A 24,692-nucleotide genomic window follows, 5' to 3' on the forward strand; every position below is an offset into this window, starting at 1 on the left:
GCCAGGAAGCTTGTTTAACCCTTCGGCCTCCACTTGATTTTGCTGTTCGAGACCTGGGTCCCTGCTTTGCTTTTAGCATTTTAAAGGAGAAAAGATATATCTTTTAAAAGCAACCCTCCATTAAAATGCTAATAACAAAACCTGCCCTGACCTGGATAGTCCAGACAAGCCCAATCATGTCAGATCTCAAAAGTTAAACAGGGCTGACCCTGGCAAGTGTTTGGATGGGAGACCTCCAAGGAATACCAGAGGTGGGACACAGAGACAGGCTAATCAAGCCACCTCTCTGAGAAACATCCAAGACCCCAGTATGGGTCACCAGAAGTCAGCCATGACTTCCAGGCAAACACACACACACAAACACAAATATTTTTTTTAAATGCTTTAAGCAAAACCAGACGGCCCAGTTTCAAATAGAAAAACCAAGTGAAGGCTGAAGGGGAAAACATCCTCTCCCTGTCCTACAGAGCCCTGAGGCAAGTTGAGGTGGCACAAACTCAGCTCACACTTTTCATGCAGAACTGGCACTGAGTGCATGTTGACCCAGGTCCGGGAACAGACCCTCCCTGCGACCTCTGAAGTCCCACTCTCTGGATCCTCTGAGTGTTACTGAGTTGGGTGGGCAAGATAGCAGTCCCCAGGATTTTCTCTTGCACGTGGTTTTGTGGTGGCTCAGGAGGTGATTTCTTGAAGGATTGCCCTGTAATATATACCAATACCCTCTTTTTGTTCTTAATCCAGCCCTCGGGGATTCAAAGTATTGATCATTTTTAGCATTTCTAGAGCTTTCAGTGTTTTAAATGTTTCACACGTATCGTCTTTTTTGTAATCTTTCCTACAGTCCTGAAAGGTAGGCCAGTGTTACTATCTTCCCTTATCACAGATAGCAGCTGAGACTGAGACAGAAGGGCTTGCTTAAGGCCACTACATGAGTATGTAGTGGAGGTGAGATTTGAACCAGGGATTGCCCAGATCACAGGGCATTCCTTCAGCAACTACACCAGATCACAGGGCATTCCTTCAGCAACTACACCAGATCACAGGGCATTACTTTAGCAACTACACCAGATCACAGGGCATTCCTTCAGCAACTACACCAGATCACAGGGCATTCCTTCAGCAACTACACCAGATCACAGGGCATTCCTTTAGCAACTAGACCAGTTAATCAGCTGTACTGGTTTGGGCTTGCATGTGAACAACGTTTGACTGCATCATGGAAGGGGCTGCTCCTTTAGAATTCAATTGCGTGTGTTCCTGTAAATGTTGCTTTATTTTCGAATGCCATGCTGTTAATCATACGCATCTTTTTAAACCTTTCCTGAGTACATTTCCTGTTCTTTTGGTTTCCTCTTTAGGGCAGAAACGTCATCAAAACAAGTGCACAATTTCTATCCTGGCACGAAAGGCTTGACCGCTTTTGGCAAAGTAAGCTCCCTATGATGCACACACAACTTACTGCAGAGAATCTGAGCAGTCGAGCCTTTAAGCCTGACTTTGAATTCTGTGCCTGCCCTGTGCACCACTCTTTTTTCTTCGGTGTATTTATTCTGCAGCTACAACCAAAAAATGCAGTTTTTTCTCAATAGGGGTAGGAACGGCACTTGTAATGTGTGAGGGGTGGCGTCCAAAGTTTTTTTAAAAAAATTATGCAATCGCACTATCACAGCTGCACAGTAGCATCCAGCAAGCACCTTCCATTTAAATCCTGTGGTCAGGTTTTGTGCATGCATTTCAGTATTAGTTCCATGAATGAAAAGGAACAGAAAGGAAGGAAGACAAAGGGGGGAAACCCACTGTTGAAACTGACCAGACTTTTTCTGAAACTGACAAACAGCTGCAAAGCCCCATAAAGCAAAGTGAGTGCTGAAGGGGGGGGGGGGAATCAATGCAGGATGAAAAAGAAAACCCCCAAGCATAGTAGACCTAAGACTGGTTCTTGAGGAACAGTTAGCTATGCTTTTTATAACATTTGCCCCCAAGTCTTTAACCAGGGCTATCTTTTTAGGTGGAGGAGCAGATGCAGGGAATTTCCTCCCCCATAGTAACTGGGCTTCCTTACAGAGCATTCTTGATATGCTGAAGTATTATCAGTAGGTGTCGCCTCTTTCGATTTTATTCTCACACCAACCCTGTGAAAGTAGGTTAGTATGAAGGAGAGTGACTAGCCCAAAGAGACCCAAAGCTTCCATAGCAGAATGAAGATCTGAACCCTGGTCTCCCCTGTCCTAGCACAATGCTGTAACTAATAATAATTATTGTACGGTGTTGTGTATAGAATAGCAAGGAGATCCTAAGATTGTCTGGCAGGCAGAAGTTCTAGCTCTTTAGCGTTATTCACCACTAAGTGGCGAGCTAGCCTTGTTTTTAAGGCAAGAGACATTTCAGAGGTGGTTTGCTGTTGCCTGCCTCTGCATCACGACCCTGGTGTTCCTGGGAGGTCTCCCATCCAAACAGTAGCCAAGGCTGACCCTGCTTAGCTTCCGAGATCTGACAAGATCAGGCTAGCTTGGGCTATCCAGGTCAGGGCTATCCTGTAACCACTACATCAAGTTGGCTATGAGTTTTCATGTGCAGATTCTAACGTAACATACACCCCTCCAGCTGCAGTTGGAAACAACACAGTCTACAAAGCCCTGCAATCACACTATTTCTACATGTCTGAATCAGGCCAGACTCTACCCTTAGGGGTTTTTTTTAATATCACACTTTAATTCCCTTCCCCAGTGAAAAATTTCTTGCTCCCTGTTACCCCTCCAGCTATATAAGATTTAGGTCACTTCCACCTGAAGCTCTTGCTGCACTTTCCTCCCCACCCACAGTGGTTCTTCTGGGACCCTCTTCACAACATTGCCATCCAGTTGTCCCCCTTCTGCCTTTCGCCCAGCTCCACTGTGACTTTTCCCAAAGTTGTTCTGGCACAGTCTTTCCTAAAAGTCCATACCCAAAGCAGGTTTGGGGGAACTGGGGGAGGAAACATGTGGATTTCTGCCCCTCCTCGATACATCCAGGGGCTCTTTTTGTAGCAGGAACTCCTTCCACTGTGACTTTTCCCAAAGTTGTTCTGGCACAGTCTTTCCTAAAAGTCCATACCCAAAGCAGGTTTGGGGGAACTGGGGGAGGAAACATGTGGATTTCTGCCCCTCCTCGATACATCCAGGGGCTCTTTTTGTAGCAGGAACTCCTTTGCATATTAGGCGACACACCCCTAATGTAGCCAATCCTCCAAGAGCTTACAGAGCTCTTCTTACAGGGGCTACTGTAAGCTCTTGGAGGATTGGCTACATTAGGGGTGTGTCGCCCAGGGCTCTTTTCGTAGCAGGAACTCCTTTGCATATTAGGCGACACACCCCTAATGTAGCCAATCCTCCAAGAGCTTACAGTAGCCCCTGTAAGAAGAGCTCTGTAAGCTCTTGGAGGATTGGCTACATTAGGGGTGTGTCGCCCAGGGCTCTTTTCGTAGCAGGAACTCCTTTGCATATTAGGCGACACACCCCTAATGTAGCCAATCCTCCAAGAGCTTACAGTAGCCCCTGTAAGAAGAGCTCTGTAAGCTCTTGGAGGATTGGCTACATTAGGGGTGTGTCGCCCAGGGCTCTTTTCGTAGCAGGAACTCCTTTGCATATTAGGCGACACACCCCTAATGTAGCCAATCCTCCAAGAGCTTACAGTAGCCCCTGTAAGAAGAGCTCTGTAAGCTCTTGGAGGATTGGCTACATTAGGGGTGTGTCGCCCAGGGCTCTTTTCGTAGCAGGAACTCCTTTGCATATTAGGCGACACACCCCTAATGTAGCCAATCCTCCAAGAGCTTACAGTAGCCCCTGTAAGAAGAGCTCTGTAAGCTCTTGGAGGATTGGCTACATTAGGGGTGTGTCGCCCAGGGCTCTTTTCGTAGCAGGAACTCCTTTGCATATTAGGCGACACACCCCTAATGTAGCCAATCCTCCAAGAGCTTACAGTAGCCCCTGTAAGAAGAGCTCTGTAAGCTCTTGGAGGATTGGCTACATTAGGGGTGTGTCGCCTAATATGCAAAGGAGTTCCTGCTACAAAAAGAGCCCTGCGGGATGATGCCACACCCCCGATGGGATTTTAATGAAACTTTAAGCTAGAAAATGGAATAGATTAGAAAACATTAGGATAGCAGGCGAAACACAGGTGAAATCCTGGAAGTGACATCACTGCACTGAGCAACTCTGTACTAGGCATCCCTCCAATTACTACGGCATCTACCATAGAAGTTGGTGTGACTCCTAGAGTATTTTCACCCGGAAGTGACATCAATATGTCACTTAAGAACATAAGAGATGCCAATGTTGGATCAGGCCAAAGGCCCATCCAGTCCAACACTCTGTATCACACAGTGGCCAGAAATACCAGTGCCATCAGGAGGTCCACCAGTGGGGCCAGGGGTCACCACAGCAAATTGACACTGTTTGCCCAAAGCCAGAGCACTCCCCCAGAGCCTCTTTCTAGATCCCGTTGTATTGTTTTCACAACGGGCTTTACTGCTAGTTATATATATATCTGTAGTAAATTTATCATTGTAGTGTGGTGGTATTCACTGCACAAATTATGGAGAGCCACATTTGCAATTAATACCAACTAAAAGAGCCACATTGACTTCCATCCCTGGCATGGGGCCTGTACTTCAGGGAAGATTGCAGTTTATTTTATTCATTTATTTATTACGTTTGTTTATTTATTCCCCACCTTTATCCCCAACGGGGACCCAAAGCAGCTTTCATCATACTCCTTTCCTCCATTTTATCCTCACAACAACCCTGTGGGGTAAGTAAAGCTGATAGAATGTGACTGGCCCAAGGTCACCCAGTGAGCTTCCAACACTCTTAACCACCACACCACCCTGGCTCTCCATTCTTCTGATGGTGGCTGTTTCAAGGTGGGAACTACCTGCCAAACACAATCTTTACCAGGTAAGGGCCTTGCCTACCTTCCTGAAACATGTACCACATGGGGGGAAATTGCTCGCAGAAGAGCCACAGGAGGCATGTTGAACAGCCACATGCTAGGGTTGCCAACCTCCCCTCCCGTTGAAGGGCCGCATGGTGTGGCTCTTGAGCCACTGAGTGAGCAGGGATAAGACACTATAGCAACATTCCTACTTCTTCTTCTTTTTTTTGCTGTCAAGTCACAGCTGACTTATGGCAACCCCACAGGGTTTTCAAGGCAAGAGACATTCAGAGGTGGTTTGGCAGTAAAACAAAAACAGCTAAAAGCCTCCTAAAGGTGGTGTTTGGGGGGGTGGAGGCGGCAGGCAAAAGAGGGGAAAGCAGAGGATTGCCTTGTGCAGAGGTTCCTGTGTCATTCCAGGCCCACAAGACCAAAATGGCAACTTGCCCCTCTCATGAGGAAGTGACCTTACATATCGCAAAGGATTTGCTAGGTGCTGTTCAATGACGTGACATAGTTTGTGGTCAAAGGGTTTCCAGCTTCGGTTAGGGAGACCAGGCAGGGATGCAATGAAGGATGAGGGAGCAGTGTTCTAGAACCCCCATCCGAGCTAAACATCATTTGAGTTACGTGCTCTGGCAGTAGAGCTGTATGTCTGCTTTGTGCCAGGAAGTGGTAAAGGAGATGAATCGCATGGGGATGATGATAGACCTGTCGCACGCTTCGGATGCAACAGCCAGGGCAGCCCTCAGCACCTCCAAAGCGCCGGTCATTTTCAGCCATTCCTCCGCCTTCTCGGTCTGCAACCATTCACGCAACGTCCCTGATGATATTCTACAACGTCTGGTAAGCAAAGTGCATCTCTGGGATGATCCAGCAGAGGGGGGGGGGGGGACAACATTTGTGTTGCTGAAGGATTACAGTTCTGCAGTCACCAGGAAGCGGTATTAGAGCAGCAGTTCCACACAAGACCTTATATAAAAGCCTACATCCCTATTCAAATTCACCAGCCACAGATAACAGCAGTCAGTCTTTAGTAGGGCCCACAAGCCATACCAAAGCAGAACAAGCAACAGTAATTCACGAATTGCCTAAAATTATATCCCTATATTATTATATTCAACCTAGAACTTCAGACAAAGAGAAGGGTTAAGAGGTTATCAGAGTAGATTAAACACAAGATCAGCCCGTATTCTCATAGCAGAGGACAGGTTCTTTAGAGGTAAATTCTTTAGAGGTAAAGGTAGAGGTTTCCCTTGCTCGAAAGCCAGTCGAATCCAATTCTAGGGGGCAGTGCTCATCTTCGTTTCCAAGCTGAAGAGCCAGCGCTGTCCGAAGACATTTCTGTGGTCATGTAGCCGGCATGATTAAACGCCGAGGAGCATTGAAAGCTGTTACCTTCCCACCGAAGCAGTACCTATTTATCTGCTTGCAATGTCTTGCTTTTGAACTGCTAGGTTGGCAGGAGCTGGGGCCAGAGACAGGAGCTCACTCCGTCATGCGGCACTCGGGTCTCGAACTGCCGAACTACAGACCTTCTGGTCTGCACCTCAGCGTCTTAACCTCTGAGTCACCGCCGCCCCTTCTAGTGATTCTTTGGTCAACCTCAAATAAAAAGTTAATAGTGAAATTCTGATTACCTGTACTTAGAAGTTCTATTTTGAGTAGTAGAACTTGACCAAAAGAATTGAAAATGATCATTCGCAACATTCTGACCTTCTCTGGGTCTTACACAGATGGAATTTGTGATTTCCAGCTGTTTCATGCTGGTCCCACTAATTAGGGTTGCCAACCTCCAGGCAGTGCTTGGAGATCTCCTGGGATTACAACTGATCTCCAGGGAACAGAGATCAGTTCACGGACAGAAAATGGCTGTTTTGGAGGGTGAATTGCATGGCATTACACCCAGGGGTCATTTCCTGCAGGAGCGCACAGGAGCGGGGCTCCGGCAGTAAAGAGCCCAGGGGGTGGGCACATGCAACAAGCCCCACCCCCTGCTCCCAGCAGCCCTCAGTCAGAGCAAGAAGCAGCCAGGTAAGTTGCAGAGCCCCCCGCTGGCCCCCCAGTCCAAGAGAGTCCAGTGGCACCTTTAAGACCAAGTTTTATTCAGGTACAAGCTCTCCCTCCTCTGCCAGGGCAGGTCTGCACCCCCCAATAGCTAGCGATTCAAAACAGTCCAGTGGAGCCTGAGCAGTGGATGTTGCCTTCTGACACACTCCCGGTTATGTCAGGGGGTGTGGCATATGGAAATAAGTTATGCTAATGAGTTATGCTAATGAGCTCATGCACCTCTTTTTCTACGAAATGACTCCTGATTACACCTCATTGGGTTCCCTCCCAATCTCCACCCAGGCCCATAGCCATGGGGAGCTGACAAGGGTGACGCCCCACCTCGGATGAGCCCTGCCCCCCACTGGTTCTCCCAGGGTGGCCCAGCCCTCCCACTCAGCCGGCTTGGCTGTCAACTCCTTTCCATGGCGCTCGTCACCTGGGTTTCTCACTCTCTTTTTGTTTCCTCCCGGGCCTGAAAGTAGAACCATCCGGGATCAGTGGAGGCACTCTGAGTTTGTGTTTGCACATAGCGGCTTTCTTTTCTCTTGGGCAGGCTCAGCTGCAGCCCAGCCAGTCTGTTTGGCAGTTTGTGGGCTGGGGTTTGTTGCATCGATCTGGCTGGGGAATCCCGCTCTTTTGAGCTCCTGTCTCTAGTTCCAGCTCCTGCCAACCTAGCAGTTTGAAAGCAAGAAATTGCAAGTAGATAAATAGGTACCACTTCGGTGGGAAGGTAACAGCGTTCCGTGCGCCTTGGTGTTTATTCATGCTGGCCACATGACCACGGAAACGTCTTCGGACAGCGCTGGCTCTTCGGCTTTGAAACGGAGATGAGCACCGCAACCCTAGAGTCGGATTCGACTGGCTTTCGAGCAAGGGAACCTTTACCTTTACTTTACACTGGCAAAAGTGATCTGGTCTGGAGGCCGGGCCAGCCGCTTTTTGCAACAGAGGTGGGGATGGTTAGCTGTTTGCCCAGTTGACAGAGGAACAAGCTTGCTTGGGAAATGTGTGGCCTCCGGGGGAAACTTGCTCCGGTGGCGGCTGTCAAATAAGAGTTCTGTTTACGTAAGGGAGTCTTGTCACAAAGTTCGAAATTTTAGCGAAGGAGAGTTTGCAGCCAGTCCTGAAGCCAGGAGGGCAGTTTAGAAAAGAGCGAGCCTGTGCAGATTCTGAGTTTGGCGCTCCAAGCTAACGCTTCACTTTGTAAAAGGGATCTCCAGTACCTGCTGTCTTTTCCAGCCAAAAAAAAGGGCGTTTCTTTCTCCCAAGTCTAAAAATATCATTAACTCTTGCAATTACACTTGACCTTTAACTTGTTCCATAAATTGATGCTTGCCAATTAGCTTCAGGAATTCAATGCAATAACGAAGTGCAAAGGGGAAAACCAGGATGCTCTGTATAGAAAACACGAGATCATTTTCTTTAGCTCTGCATTATGTTGCCAAAATTCTTAGTGGGGCAAATTTGTACAAGGAACACGGAAAATAACTGAGGTTGTAATACAGATCTTGGAGAAATGTATCCCTAGATAATTTGGGGAAGCTCCCTCCACTCCTAAACCTTATAGCTCATTCATAGTAAAATTAATTAATTAATTAGTTACGATGTGTTCACCAACACTGTAGTCATCCCCCCCCCTTAAATGTTTTCAGGCTACAGGTCTGGAATATCCAGCCTACGATTTCCTGTTTATCACTGTTTGCTCTTTTAAAAAAGAAAAAGAAGATGAGAGATGACATCGGCACTATTTCATGCCTCCAAACAAACAAAATGATAGGCTATCTCCTCCTTAAGGTAATGGTTCTTCTCAGTGGAAGACTTCCTGGCTCTATCCACCCACACATTTGTTTTCAGGGGCCTAAATATACCTTACATTGTCTTTGGTCAATGCCGACTGCTACATCTGGAACCTCGCCATCTGGAATTTCACCATCTATTCTTATTGTTGTAGCTACTGCTGATTTGTTTTCAGGGGATGCTGAAAAATTCCTATTCTTTTTTTTTTTTTAAGAAAAAGAATAAAGGGATTATCATGGTGTCGCTCTCAACTACAATGCTGGCCTGTGGTGACCAAACTGTGAGCATTTCCTCAGTCGCAGGTCTGTAGATGCTGAACTGTCCCTTTCTGTACATCTCTCTAATTGTTTGGGAAGAAAGCAAGAAAGCCATTATCTGTGTCTGCTTTGGTAACATTTCATAGGATTCTTGATCTTATCAGCAGCACTAATAACACGTTCTGTCTTTTGAGTACTGTTGACCCTGGTATTCCTAGGAGGTCTCCCATCCAAGTATTAGCCAAGGTTGACCCTGCTTAGCTTCCAAGGTCTGATGAGATTGGTCTAGCTAGGCTATCCAGGTCAGGGCTTTGAATACTGTGAGCAATGTAATTGTTATCAGCTGGTTGCTAGAGTTGCATTTTCAGCTGTGATAACTTCAGGTAGGTTGCATTAGGGTTGCCAGGCGCAAGCCTAGAACCCCTAGGAGACGCTGGAGGCAGGGAACAGATGATGCATCGACATAATTTCCAGCTAAAACCTAGAAGTGACATCAGCCGGAAGTTGCAGTTGGTACAGAATGCTTAGCAGCCCAGAGTACTGACTGAAGTGGGTCATAAGAACCATATCACTTTAGTTTTGTTTTGTCTACACTGGCTTCCAATTTGCTTCCAAGCTCAATTCGAGGTTTTAAAGCCCTGTACAGCCTGGGACCAACATACCTTAAGGACCGCCTTCTCCCATATCAACCTACGTACTCACTCCAGTGACCCTGTTTTGGTTGCCCCCACCAACTGATGCTAGACGGGTGGCAGCCTGAGAAAGGGCTTTCTCGATCGTGGCACCAAAACTTTCGACTTCCCTCCCCATGGAGATTCATCTGTCTCTATTGGAGTCTTAAGCCAGCAGATGAAGACTGCTTTGTTCCACTGGGCATCCCCCTGATAACGGTTACTGGCTCTCCTCTCTGGTTCTGGTGTTATTTGTTGATGTGTTTTTATTGAATTATCTTGTAATCTTAAATGATGTTCTGAATTGTTCAGACGTTTTAATATTTTGATGCGTGCCACCTTGGAGACCCTGATCAGGTAGAAAGATGTCGTCAAAATGTTTTAAATAAAATAAGTAAACCACTATTGCTTTAGGCTTCTGCAGAGAACGGTGAAATCCTAGGAAGTCAGTAAGGTCACTTCCATGTTTTAGCTGCAATGGATGTCAACGGTGTGTCCCCCCCCACTCCCCCCCCCCCACGTTCAAGCAGCAACAGGGACCGGGATTCAGTGGTGGGAGAATACCCACCATAGTGGGTTACATTGGCAGCCATAGTTGGCCATTGGTCACCTGTAGCAGTAGAACAAAACAGAAGCCCCATGAAACCTTAAATGCTAACATAATGTATTCTGGCATAAATTTTCATGAGTCAGCGCTCACTTCATCAGATATAAACATTTTCATTTTTCATTTTCAGCTGTGGCTTGCTTCGCTCTGGCGGCCTGCCGCGTCCCCCAGCTGGCCCTGTTCTGCGGGGCTGAGCATCTGTGAAACACGGCACTGATCCAGTCATGATGCCAGACAAGGATTATTAATTAAACCGGCACTCTGGGGGAAGTGGCCTAAAATCGAATCAAACGTTTTTGTTCATTGAACCAATTGCAATATTTTGGCTGCTTTGTCCTCCCCAAATGTTTTGCTGTTGGCCATTGCGGTATGTGGGAACACTGCAAAATGTGACCTTGTGAAAATACGTTGTTTCTGTAGTCTGTGAGACAGAACAACCATTAAGCTTACCACTCACCATGTGACACAGCAGTATCCCAAACCAAACTTCGCTCGCTGTCACCAGCTGATGGCGTAAGGCAGAGAAACCTGCATGGTAATGATGAATGGCTGGGGATGCAAGAACTCACTCCAAGATAAAACGTTACTGAGGAGAATTTGAGTCCAGTAGCACTTGAAAGCCCAACAGCATTTTCAGCGTATAAGCTTTCAAGAGTGAAATCTCCCATTGTCAATATCTGGTGAAGGGAACTTTGAGTCTCCAAAGCTTATATCCTGAAAATCTTGTCAGATTTTAACATCTCAAATTTTGCTCAATGTTACTGGACTGAAATTTTACTCAACATTACTGAGGTGATTGAGGGATGTGGCTATTAGCCACAAGGTATAGATAGGGACTCTGGGGCAAGTGATGCTCTGTCTTCTTGGTGCTTGGGGGGGTCAACAGTGGGAGGGCTTCTAATGTCCTGGCCCCACTGGTGGACCTCCTGATGGCACTGGTATTTCTGGCCACTGTGTGATACAGAGTGTATATATAAACATGAAGTATTATTGGTCCAGAAAATGGCTTTGAAAATGTATGGCATCAACACAGATAACTTGCACTATTAAAGGTTTATTTTCAGAGTAGCAAACTGAGAAAGTCTATGACGAAGGCTTGGCTCTTTTAATTGGATGGGAGACCACCTGGGAACCCAGCGTGACCTGCTTGAAGGCTAGAAGTACTCAGAGATCTTTTTGCTTTATGGCATGGAGCTAGATTGAGAGGACACTTCTTCCCTGGTCTCCTTTTTAAGAAGGAGCATGTTACTGGTAATTTATAGCGGTTAGAGCATCAGACTATAATCTGGTAGACCCAGGTTCAAATCCCCACTTTAACTGGGAAAAAGGGGGGGGGGGAGAAACTCAACCCAAGATAAGACTGCGAACCAAAGGGCTAAGCTAACAATGTATATTATAAAAGTACACATATTTATTAGGGTGTACACATGTTAAAACATATACTGATAAAAATCTTTATCTAAGTATCAGACTTATAAAATTTTATCAAATATTAATACATATGATGGGTAAACACTTTTCCTACTGAAGACCAAACTTGTTTCGGCCCCTAAGGGCCTTCCTCAGTGGTCACAATTATCACAGAATCTTTACCTTGATGGAGGGACACACATTCAGACCTATGAAATCTCTGTTACCAGAATAATTGGTGGAATATACAAGGAAACAACATCTGGTTTTAATATATGAGGACTAAAGAACCTGTATACAGGTCTATGAATGTGTGTCTGTACTATATTGATAATTGTGACCACTGAGGAAGGCCCTTAGGGGCCGAAACGCATTTGGTCTTCAGTAGGAAAGTGTTTACCCATCACATGTATTAATATTTGATAAGATTTTATAAGTCTGATACTTAGATAAAGATTTTTATCAGTATATGTTTTAACATGTGTACACCCTAATAAATATTTGTACTTTTATAATATACATTGTTAGCTTAGCCCTTTGGTTCGCAGTCAAATCCCCACTTTGCCATGGGCAGCTTTGGGCCAGTCACTCTCGCCTAGCCTAACCTCCTTCACAGGATTGTTGTGAGGATAAAACACAGGAGGGGAGACCAACATTGCAAGCCACTTTGGGCTCCCAATGGGGAGAAAATCTGGGTATAAAGTATCTATATAAACAGCATGTGTGATCATAAGTAAAATAAGTAAATGAAAATGTACAGCATTGCTGTTTTTAATCAACAAAGAACTGGTTACGGATATGTCAGTCTTTCTAAGTGCCATTACCTAATTTTTCCTTATGGTGTATTGATGCTTTGCCATCTTTTCAAAATATATTCCTAGATCACTTTGACCACATAAAGAAAATTGCAGGTTTCAAATCAATAGGAATTGGCGGTGACTATGAAGGAGCAAAGAAGTTAGTAAACTGTTGTTGTTGTTGTTGTTGTTGTTATTGATGATGATGATGATGATGATGATGATGATGATGATGAGAGTTCGCAGAGCAATACATTATGCGCCATGCAGGGCTACTGCTGAAAAAGTCAGGTCCTCTCCTGAAAACTGTAGGATTAATCAGCTCTCACTCTTGCTATCATCATATTGTGTGCCACCCAGCATTTGCCATTGACAACAAATGATGTGTATATTAGGGAGCACAAAAAGTCATGATGAGATGACACCAAAAACTGAATATATATGCTATGGGGCAGAGGGGAGTATTTGACTCAGGGATGCCATTTTTGGCGGCAGCAGAGTGTTGAGTCTAATGGGTTGTTCCATTCCCAGAACACGGAGACTTTCTGTACAGGGAAACCCCCCGGCTTGTTATTTGGTTAAATGTCCATGTTCTGCCAAGAAAAGCTTTCTGAACCTGTCTGTGACTAAAATCTATAAACGACTTTAGACTTCTCACACTTTTGTTGCTTCTTCCTTTCTGTCAACATAACAAGGTACACTGAAACAGTGCGGGAAGTCAGAAATGATGAGATGTCAGCAAGGCCTCTGAGCTGAAGTATTGAATTTTATTTAGTACAAGGAAGTTTCAAACCTCCCCGTTGTGAGGTTTCACAGTCAATTGACCCCTGGGAGGATTCTTTGTGTTAAATCCTTTCTCTGTCTGTGTTTTGCCTGACAGGCCATGTTTCATGTCAAGTTATTGCACAATGTCTTTGTTTCCAGCTTCCCAGAGGGGCTGGAAGATGTTTCAAAATACCCAGCTTTGATTGAGGAACTGCTGAGGAGACGCTGGACCGATTCGGAAGTGCGTGGTGTTCTGAGAGACAACATTCTGCGTGTTTTCAGAGCGGTAGAAAATGTAAGGTTTGGGGCTTGTTTATTTTCTCCCTTTTAGCCCATGTTACATTTCAGGTATTTTTCTCAGGAATAGCAGAGTTCATCTAAGGCTTGAAGAGTTATCCACTAAGTCCTCGTTGAGGAATAAGAACAGACATTTCCCATTGCTATTTCAGCAGCCCCATCAGGCAGAGGTCCCTTGGAATGTCATAGGGCATGCTAAAGTTTGCCGCCTCCTGCTGTTTGTACCTAGTGATTGATAATCAAAAAATATACAACCTCAAAATATTTCTGGCTTTCTTCACTAATAGCTATTGACTCTCCAGTCATAGATGAAGACTGTTATAATAATTGTTGTTCAGTCGCACAGTTGAGTCCGACTCTTCGCAACCCCATGGACCAGATCCCGCCAGGCCCTCCTGGCTTCCGCTGTCCTCTGAAGTTTGCTCAATTTCATGTTCGTTGCATCGATGACACTGTCTAACCATCTCATCCTTTGCCGTCCCCGTCTTCTTTGACCTTCAATCTTTCCCAGCATCAGGGTCTTCTCCAGTGATTGCTCCCTTCTCATTTGGTGGCCAAAGTATTTGAGCTTCAGTTTCATTATCTGGCCTTCCAGGGAACAGTCAGGGTTGATTTCTTTTAGGATTGACTGATTTTATCTTCTTGCAGTCCAAGGGACTCTCATGAGTCTTCTCCAGCACCATAGTTCAAAAGAATCTATTCTTCGGCGCTCGGCCTTCCTTATAGTCCAACTCTCGCAGCCATACATGACTACTGGGAATACCATTGCTTTGACCATGCGGACTTTTGTTGGCAGGTCACCCCTGTCCTTGAGCTGACTACTGCTCCAGGGATTGTATCTCAGGTGGGTCTCAGGTTCAGTCTCCAGATCTCAGGAAGCCGGTCTGGGGAAGATTTCCTCCCCATGATCCTGTCCATGTCATTGCCCTGTGTTCATGTTGGAGATGTTAGAGAGCAATCCCCAGCAGCTGAGTGAGGCAACACCAGAACTGAGTTGTGACTCTCAAAAGTTCATGTTGAAATAAACGTGGTTCGTCTCCAAGGTGCTGCAGGACTTTGGTTTCACAGCACTGGACAATCCATCTAGATGGATGAGCTAGATCAGGGGTCCCCCAGTTTCCATCAAACCTGTGAGTGCTTTGGGAATTCTGAGAACGGGGGATGGGTGCACCCAGGGCTTTTTTAAAAAAAGAGGTGCCGGAACTCTCAAGAAGGAAATGAAGTTTTCAATCTGTATATTGAAAACTCATGAACTTTTAAACATTTTTTAAAAAGAATTTTGTCAAAGAGGTTCTGGAATTCCATTCTGGTGCATTCCCCCAGAAAACAAAGCCCTGGGTGCACCACAAAATGGCTGCCACGGGAGCCAGGGCCAGGCAGAAGCTGAGCATTCTCCTATCATGGAGACATCTGTTTCCTAAAAGTTGTCCCCTGCTAACGCAATGGTGATGCCTCCTGTGATCTTCTGATGCACCTCCTGCTCCAGTGAAGGAAAGGAAAAACTCTGCTTTGGGGGGAAGAAGCTTTGGGGAAGAAGCAAATGGGCTCAAGGAAACATATCAGTGGGTGCTAGGAATCCCAAGTCCCCCCGGGGGGTGGGGAAACCCCCGCCCCAGAGGCCCGTTCCCCGGCGGCACCGGATCGGGCCCCGGGGGGTACTCCTCCCCGATGTGCGCGTCATCTGGAAGTGACACGGGCACGCCGGGCACGCTGGGGGTGGGGCCACGGCCATACAAGGGAAAACTCTATTGTTTTCCCTTGTATGGTTGTGGCCCTGCCCCCAGCATGCCCAGCGTCATAACATCACTTCCTGGTGACATGTGTGCGGCGTACGTGCACTTCGCACGCACACGCACGCTCCGGGATCCACCCAGGAGTCCCGCGCCGCCAAGGTAAGTTCCACTTGGCAACCCTAGTTGGTGCAATGTTGGGGATCAAAGGGAGGGACAGAGAGGGCTGAACTAGATGGACTAATCAGGAGGACCAGGGCTTTTTCCACCCTAGCCCCAGCCTGGTGGAACGCACTCCCACCTGAGATCAGGTCCCTGCAGGACTTACTACAGTTCCTCAGGGCCTGTAAAACAGGGCTGTCCCACCAGGCCTTTGGGTGAGGCGACAGGCGCCCAACTATTCAGCCTCCCTTGCTGAAGCTCCCCAACTTTATACGGCCCAAGCTAAGAAGATCCACAGTCTCTGGGCTACAGCCGAGCTGTTCCAGTCATTTGAGACTATTACGTTTCTGTATTTCTAGTGCTACCTGTTAAAAATGACGTGCTTTTTATTTAATTGTTTTAACTAATTAATTATTATGGCTGTGTTTAATGACTGAAAAATTGTTGTTGTGATCTGCCCTGAGCCCACTTGCGGGGAGGGCGGAATATGTCAGATGATGGTGATGGTGATGGTGATGGTGATGGTGATGGTGATGATGGTGAAGAAGAAGACAGACAGACAGACAGACAGACAATCGGTTCAACTCCATATGCGGCAGTTTCCTGCATTCATAGTGATACAAAGGTCTTTATGCTTTGCACTGACTGTGAATTCTAGATGCGGCACAAAAGATCATCAGAGAGGGCGAGTGAAAAGGAGATTCCCCCCGGGAAGATCATGCATTCCTGTCGCTTAGACCTGAAGAAGGTTCCTGTGCCGACCATCAGGTCCTACGCAGCGCCTTCCTGGGGACAGCTGAGCAGTCTAGTGGTCACTTTGGGGATGTTTGTCGTATCACACTGAGATCATCTCACGCAACAGAGTCATGGCTCTACCCGCCTATTATACACCTGCTGAGAAGTTCCAATATGAAAACTGGATGCTGCCATCTGCCGAAACCGCTGCGCCTACTTCTTAATTTTAACACTGAAAAGGAGAGACTGTAGCACCGTCCACACGACATGAGTACATATGGGGAACCTGCACAGAAGGGGAACAGGATCAGATGTTCTCCACACACACACACCAGCCACCACCCGTGCTCATTTGCCAGGATGTGGGCATCAAGCCTGCGTTTTTCTAGTAGCTCCAATCGGGGGAAGGAGCCTCAGTGTGTACACATTGCAGATGGGAATGGTGCCAGCAAGTTTGATCCTAGGCAGGGATGGGGCCAAGATACCCAGTCCTGTTTTTGCTCTGCACATTGCTGTGGTTCCCAACTCCATGTTAGGAAATTCCTGGAGATTTGGGGAGGGAGCCTGGCGAGAGTGGGGCTTGGGAAGGGACCTCTGTGATGTATAATGCCATAGAGCCCAGCCTTCAAAGCCTCTCTTTCCTCCTGAGGAACTGTAGTCTGGAGATCAGTTGTAACTCCAGGAGATCTCCATGCCTCACCTGGAGGTTGGCAACTCTATGCATTGCCCCACGTGCACTTTAGCGATTTGTCCGAGGCTGCTGCTTGGACATCAAGGCACGCATTTTCCTTGCTGTCTGCCCTGCCCCATTAACCCAATCCTTGCCATGTCTTATCTCTGGATTACTTTTCACTTGATGTCAGGCCATTCGAGCAGAGGGATGGCTCTGCTGAAAAGCATCCTGGATCCCCTGTGGCTGAAGCTGCTCACCTCCCAGATGGCATTAACAATTATTCTGACCTTCACCTCAGGGGCCAGGAACGCAGTGCCTCCTGCCAGACTGTCCTTCGCCTTCTGTTATTATAGAACATGGCACTGGAGTTGCTGACTCCATATGGGAAATTTTGGGGAGATTTGGGTGTAGAAATGATTCCTTTCTGTGGTCTATGAGCACATGGGCTGGTTGCCAACCTCCAGAAAATGGCCACTTTTGAAGGTGGACTCTATGGCATTATACCCCACGGAAGCCCCTCCCCTCCCCAAACCCCGCCCCTCCACAAGTTCCACCCCCAAGATCTCCAGACTCCAGGTATTTCCCAATGCAGAGCTAGCAACCCCACTCACCCACCACCTAGGTGGATCCGATACAATGCACAAACAGATATGAGGAAGCCTCACAGATCTTCATCAGTCTCAGTAAAAAAAGGGTCAGTGGTGTCTTCTACACAGCCATGGACTCAGATTGGGGCTGCCCCAGAAAAGAGGGAGAGAGGGGATTTATTTGAACCTTCAGGATCTCAAATCAAAACCGAGCTCCCTGTGCTGCGATTAGCATTTTAAAGGAGAAAACTTATTGGAGTTTTAAAGGATGTGTTCCTTCCCCCCCCCCTTAAAATGCTAACTGCAGCAGGGAGAGCCCTGTTGGGAAAGGTTCTGTGGCCTCCCTCCCCTCATGCATGGCCGTGGTCTGAGCTGCACACATGCACAGCTCACTTTTGTAGTCTTTGCCACGTCATCTGGAGTCCAGGAGCCTCCCGACGCGACCCTGGAAATATTAAAATCTCCATTCGTTTACATGAATTTTGGGCGAGGAGTAATTTGAAATTGTTTCATTTCCAGCTGTTTTAATCTAACTCTGCTGCTGCTTTATTGTTCCAGGGTTTGTTTGCTTTTGCTTATTGTACTTCTCAAACAAATTAAAAACAAAGCCTATTTCAAAATCGGACTGTGTTTTCTAACTGTCCGCCTTGGAGACTGTTCTGTTGAAAGGGTGGTGGTGGAGGAAAGTGCCATCAACTCGCAGCCGACTTATGGCAAACCCCGCAGGGTTTCCAAGGCAAGAGACGAACCCAGGTGGTTTGCAATTGCCTGCTTCTGCATAGCAACCCTGGTATTCCTTGGTGATCTCCCGTCCAAGCAAGTAATCAGGTCTGAGCCTGCTTAGTTTTTAAGATCTAACAAGATTGGGCTCACCGGGACCTGCCCGTTTAAAGGTAGGGGCAGAGATATTTCAAATACAAAATTCATTACCACAAGATGTGGTGTCAGTCACTGATTTAGTCCAAGTGGTAGTAGACAAATCACTAGAGGATTGGTCTGTCGACAGCTACTGTCCTTGTTGGCTTAATAGAACGTTCATGATCGGAGGAGATCTACCTCTGAATATGATTGCTGTCAGGAAACAATGTTGGGTGTGTGTTTTTCCCCCCCATTCCTACATGTGGCCTTCCTGGCCGTATCTGGCTGATCACTGTTGGAAACAAACTGGTAGACCAGGGCGACAATCCCAAGATGGTCTACTCAGAAGTAAGTCCAATTATTCTATGGGGCTTATTCCCCGGAAAGTGGTTGTAGGCTTGCAGCATAGGTAGATTCTTTCTCTGATTCCACAGAAGTCATCTTCTATTTTGACATTAAGTGGTGAAAATGTTTGAAGATGTGCTAGCCGACATATCTTCAATGCAAGATGGATTCTGAAATACAGAGGAGCTGGATTCCACCTGTCTCCAGGTTGGTTCTTCCCTCCTTCTGACACACACATTCTTTAGCTCAAAGTAACATAAAGCAAATAGAACATAATTAGGTCCCCTTTCGTGTCCTTTGCCAGGCAGTGGATCTGGAACTAGTGTTGTCTGGTTGCCTGCTTGCTTTCCATCTGCTCAACTTGCGCATTTGTACACAAGCTGTTAATGTGAGTAACCATGGCTCTCCTCTCACTAAAACACTGACAGTCTAAAGGTTTCCCTCAGGAACTTATAACAATGCTCAGAGGCATCGTTAGGGGAAGGTAAAGTCTGGTTAATCTAAGTTTGCCAAAGCAAAGATTATAAAACAGTATAGATTTGTGGATCTGCCTTCCTGATAGGCTTTCAGCTAACAAGTTTGCTACTGGAAGAAAGATGCTGGGGCTTGTGAAGTATCACAGGGGAAGAGAAACAACTGGAGGGGGGGGAACCCCATCTAAATTTGCACATCCAGGATTCTATAACCTCACAGGGATATAGGGATGGCAGCCTACAGGTGGGACCTGGGGATCCCCAAGAATTACAGCTCATCTCCAAAATACAGAGGTCAGTTACTCTGGAGGAAATGGATGCTTTGGAGGGTGGACTGTATGGATTGTACCCCACTGAGCTCCCTGTCCTCCCCAGGCCCCATCCCCCAAATCCCCAGGTGTTTCCCGACCCATAGCTGACAACCGTACACACACCCTGCAGGTGGCCGGGGGGGGGGGGCCCGGGACCCTGAGAGGCCACTTTCCCATCTCTCTCTGAACCCCCCACCCCACATACTTCAACTGATTCTCAGCTCTTCTCAACATTTTGAAGGCAACAAGCTTGCTCATTCCTCCTTTGTGTGGCTTCTCCGGGAGCTGTCCTTTTCCTTTTGCATAAGCACCCGTTTTTTGGAAAATGTGGAAAATCCTCATAGTGAGTATGCACTAATCCCCCATTTTCCGAGGGTGTCCTCATTTTGCTGGCCTGCTGATAAACTGGGGCTGCCGACACTAGGTCAGGAAATTCCTGGAGATTCTGGGGGGAGAGCAGAGTTGGGGGGGGGGCGGGCCTCAGCAGGGTGTAATGCCATAGACTTAGGGAGGCCAGGGTGAGCCTGACAATAGGCGGGAGGGGTGGGGGCCATGTGATGCCAGCAACGTCACTGGTATCACTGTGTCGCTTCTGAGTACAAATACGGAGTTTCTGGGCATTCCTAGAGCCACCCATTGTCACTTGGAAGTGAAGTGCCAGAACTGAAGTACCGGCACAGAGGATGCTGGGAGAGTTTTGGGGTTTTTTTAAATCTTTTGCGGCTGCTCAAAAAGGCTACTGCAGGAGTCCCTCCAACCCTCATGGGAGGCCGAGCCGTCCTACATAGTGTCCCCCTTCCAAAGCAGCCATGTCCTCCAGGGAAACTGACCTCTGCCGTCTGGAGATCAGCTGGCATTCCGGGAGCTCTCCAGGGCCCACCTGGAGGTTGTCAACTACACGATAAACCAGCAACAGTGGAATGGAGGGAATCAGTAGGGATGCCAGCCTCCAGGTGGGACCTGGGGATCCCACAGAATTACAGCTCATCTCCGGACTACAGAGATCAGCTCCCCTGGAGAAAAGGGATGCTTTGTAGGATGGGCTGCATGGCATTGTACCCCCCGCGGGTGTTCCAGTCTCCATCTCCGAGGATTTCCCAACCTGGATGTGGCAACTCTACCCACCACCACCCCTTGCCAGTGGCCGGGGGAACCTGGCAAACCCAGGAACCAGCCAGAGAACCATGGGTAATTGCAGAGTGTATGGACATTCCCCTCCTCTTCACCTGTACACATGCTCACATCCCCCCCAGTTCCCCATTCTATGACCACTGAACAGATAGAACAGGTGAATTTCCTTATCCCCGCCACTTATTTTTCCCTTTACCTGACTCTCAACTGCTCTCAACAGCCCGTGCCTTCTACAGCACGCTCAGTCCTCATTCAGTTGCTTTGAATTTGAGGAGGAGGAAAAGGAGAAGAGGAGATTTTGTACCCCACCCTTCAGGACCCAAAGGAGTCTTGGAGCGGCTTACAATCATCTTCCCTTCCTCTCCCCACAATAGACACCCTGTGAGGTAGCTGGGGCTGAGAGAGCTCTAAGAGAACTGTGACTGACCCAAGGTCACCCAGCTGGCTTCATGTGGAGGAGTGGGGAATCAAACCCGGTTCTCCAGATTAGATTCTGCAGCTCTTAACCACTACACCAAACAAGAGAGTTTCTCTCTGTGTGTCCTGGTTTTTCCTGCTCTAAGCTGGAACCTTTACTGGAACCAACATGTACAAGACATCAGTGCCCTCTGCTGGCCTTCGGTAAATGAAAACCATCTATTTTATGTAACCCTTTGCAACCAAGTCACCCCAAAGGCTCACAAGTACTAACAATAAATTAAAACCACAGAGCAGAAATCAACAAAATATGATGAATGAATCCAAAAGCAACTGCACATTAACCAGCCTGGCTGTCAAAAACCAGCCGGTACAGAAAGTTTTGCAATGGTTTTGATGAGTACTCAGGCCTGCAGTGGATTTATAGTCTTTGGAGACTGGTTCTATAAAATCAGTAGCAGGCATAATAAAAAAGGAACCAGGTGGCACCTTAAAGTTGATCTCAAAGGATGATCACACAGCACAACAGGCATTACAGGAGCACCGATATTTTATTAATTGTATTATATTGTATTACTGTAATTTTATATTGTTTTATTGTTTTAACCTGGCACTTATGCCCTTGTTAGCCGCCCTGAGCCTTCGGGGGGATAAAAATCCAAAAATAAATTAAAATAAAATCCAATCTACTTCTTGAAGTATGAGTTCCAATTTTTGCGTGCATGCCAACCTTTGGAGAGTTTGATTGATGGCTGACAAAACAATTGATGCAATACCAAATTACAGAGAAAACTGCAGTTATATACTGTTCAAATTTAATCATGGGTTCTAAGCCACAGAAATTCATGCTGGAATAAAATGCTCCTTTAAGGGGCCACAAGATTCCGGGGGGGGGGGGGGGGTGTGGTGTACAACTTGCTGCTACAGACTAACACAGCTACCCCACTGAAATTTACAATAATTTTTACATATTCCACCCCCCCAAAAAAAAAAATTTGCTGCCCCAAAAAGAGGTAAAAGACCATATGTTCTAAAGAGTCAGGTACTGCATTGCCTAAAAACAAACCACCCCTCCTTGGCTACTTATAAATGCATCTTGTTTTGGTAAGCGTTAATGACACCGCAGGCATATGGAACGGCATCTCTCATGGTCTAGGGCTGGCTTCCTGGTGTGGTTCATCATCATCAGAAAAAGCATGGTTGGGATTGAAGTGACAGGCCCCACTGGCGTGTTCTCAGCGGCTATACGCTCCCTCCAGTTGGCCAATAACCTGGAGAGGGAAAAGGTCTTGCCCTTTAATAGAGGCTTAATAAGCAGATGAAGCTTTTCATAGCAGGGAGGTAAATAATATCACCTGGTAAATAACAGCCTGTTAAGCTTCTATTAAAGGGGCAGGACATTCCCCCCAGTTTGTTGGCAGCCATGGGAGGAGTGATGCATTGTGGGGGAACATGGATGACAGGACTGAGGAGTAGCAGGAGGAGGAGGGCAGTCAAGCTCACCCCTGTTTCCTGGATGGTTATAAGCAGGGCTATTTTGGGGCAGGAACGCAAGTACCTGAAGGCTTGTTGTTGAGTCACTGCAATCTTGATTGAAAGCCATGTGACAAAGTGGGGGGGAAAGTGTGATTTCATGGAAAAGGAAGGGTAACTGAAGAGGCACTCAGCTCCTCCAGTGACTTCTAAATTACTTGCCATTGCAAGAAGTTATTCAGCAGTGCCCGTAGGGCTGCAGATCTCTTACCTTGAAAAGTGTCTTGAGCAGAGTGGCTCTTCTGTTACACTTTTCTGTAGGAAATACAGTTGCTAACAAACGTGTAGGAAAAAATTTCCTGCCCTTTTAATAGCTGCTTACTAGAATGTTATTTACCTCCGTGCATGAGAAGCTCCACCTGACCATTCCCCACATTTAAGCTGCTATTAAAGGGACTTGACATTTTTTTCCTCCAGGTTGTTGGCAATCCTGTTAGGAAATGGTAGGAAAAAATTTCCTGCCCTTTTAATAGCTGCTTACTAGAATGTTATTTACCTCCGTGCCATGAGAACCTCCACCTGACTATTCCCCACATTTAAGCTGCTATTAAAGGGACTTGACATTTTTTTCCTCCAGGTTGTTGGCAATCCTGTTAGGAAATGAAATTGTTTACTTTGGGAAGCTTTTGTCTGATCCCATCTTTTAATCAGTGACTCAGGACCAGATCTTGAGATCTCCCTAAGCTTTTGGAGATTTGGGGAAGGACTTTGCAGTCCCTGGGAATTTCTTAAAGCAACAACCCAGTGAAGAAGTCGTCGCCTTTCCTATCCAATATCGATTGCAGGGTCTGTGCAAGGTCTGGATCTTACACTCATTACTCAGTTCTTATGAAACAGGCTGACTGCCCTCCTACTAAGTGACAAAGAGCATTGCAATTGTGCCATAACACCAATGTTTGTGTGTTGTGTTATTATGATCAAAATATTTTCTATTATTTACAGACATTGGCCTCCTCGGGGGGGGGGGGGTGCTTATAACTTCCAAAAGGGATTTCCTATGTCATATTTATAATGCGTAACTGGTTTTGCAACACGCCTATTAATGTCTCATGTTATAATCATCATGGAATATTGTTTGATTATTTATTTGGGAATTTATATCCTGCTTTTCTCCTCTGATGGGACCCAATGTGGGTCATTTCCCCTTCATCTGTGTGATCCTTACAACAACCCTGTGAGGCAGGTTAGGCTGAGAAACTCACCACTGGGCCAAAGCTGACATTGCTTTGATTTGCTCAAACTTTGTAAAGACAGAGAAAAGTATGCTGAAGACTCCCACATGTGGAAGCTCCCGTGCCAATGCAGATGCCTTTTGCAACTGCAGCTGCAGTTGAAGGCAATGCTCTAGGGCCCCAGTCACATGGGCCAGATAACGCGGGGGGAAGGTATGGCTGTTTGCCCCGGAGCAAAATAAAGCGCGGTAGCCCGATCACACGGTCCCCCGAGTCTCCATGTTTCAGCTGTTAGCTGGCGATCACACGGCGATGCTGCAGCATGGCAAAGAAGCAGTGTGGTGCGATCACACAAGCATTTTGCATTTGTCCGCATGTGCGGTTCTGCAGAGCAGCACTGCTTTCAGTTTCGTGTTTGTGCGTATGCGCTTACGAAAAACATCCGGTTTGCGACGGAACTTGGACGGGCACTGGATGCCACAGGATACTACTGCTCTCGCGATCAGACGCCCACCTGTGCCGCGCATTTTCTGGATACTAGTGCACTTTCCTTGGTACTTTTTAACTCCGCATCTTCGGCGGGATGCCATGGGTTGGCCACAGGTGTGCTATGCTTCCCAAATGTTGCGGTGTGATCGCGCCCCGAAAATCCGCCCGACATTCGTGCCTTTCACGCTGCAAATTCTCTGTATGACCGGGGCCTAGGATTTCCAAAATACTTTATTATTTTTTTCATTGAGTTCAAGGGAAACCCTAGAGCATTCCATGACATGGTGACATCTGTTCCTGTTAAGCGGCTGGAAATGACATTGGAGCTTCATGGGATGCTCTTTTGGCACGTCTCTGCCCCCCTACAAGGAGTCCCCTTGTTTTTTTGGCTTCTGTGTTTTTTAGCACTCCACTTACCCCTCCCCTCTTTTTGGGGAGGGATCCCCTGCGTCCTGCAAATGCTGAGGCTGGACCGAAGAAGTCAAGGAACGTCTTGTTACGCGGGGGTACCT

General features: G+C 46.9%; 1 protein-coding gene across 1 annotated transcript in view; it reads left to right on the top strand.

The window, feature by feature from the left end:
* LOC107105790 (dipeptidase 2-like) overlaps positions 1 to 16,528 on the top strand; it is a 32,656-nt gene extending 16,128 nt beyond the window's left edge. The window contains exons 6-11 of the mRNA XM_015405816.1: positions 1,359 to 1,428; positions 5,581 to 5,757; positions 8,975 to 9,062; positions 12,587 to 12,662; positions 13,427 to 13,562; positions 16,115 to 16,528. Of these exons, the coding sequence (XP_015261302.1) occupies positions 1,359 to 1,428; positions 5,581 to 5,757; positions 8,975 to 9,062; positions 12,587 to 12,662; positions 13,427 to 13,562; positions 16,115 to 16,300 (733 nt within the window). The 3' untranslated portion in view covers positions 16,301 to 16,528. The remainder of the gene's footprint in view (positions 1 to 1,358; positions 1,429 to 5,580; positions 5,758 to 8,974; positions 9,063 to 12,586; positions 12,663 to 13,426; positions 13,563 to 16,114) is intronic.
* Positions 16,529 to 24,692: the final 8,164 nt, after the last annotated feature.

This window comes from Gekko japonicus, unplaced genomic scaffold, assembly GCF_001447785.1.
Source record: "Gekko japonicus isolate JY-2015 unplaced genomic scaffold, Gekko_japonicus_V1.1 scaffold144, whole genome shotgun sequence".
NCBI lineage: Eukaryota > Metazoa > Chordata > Lepidosauria > Squamata > Gekkonidae > Gekko > Gekko japonicus.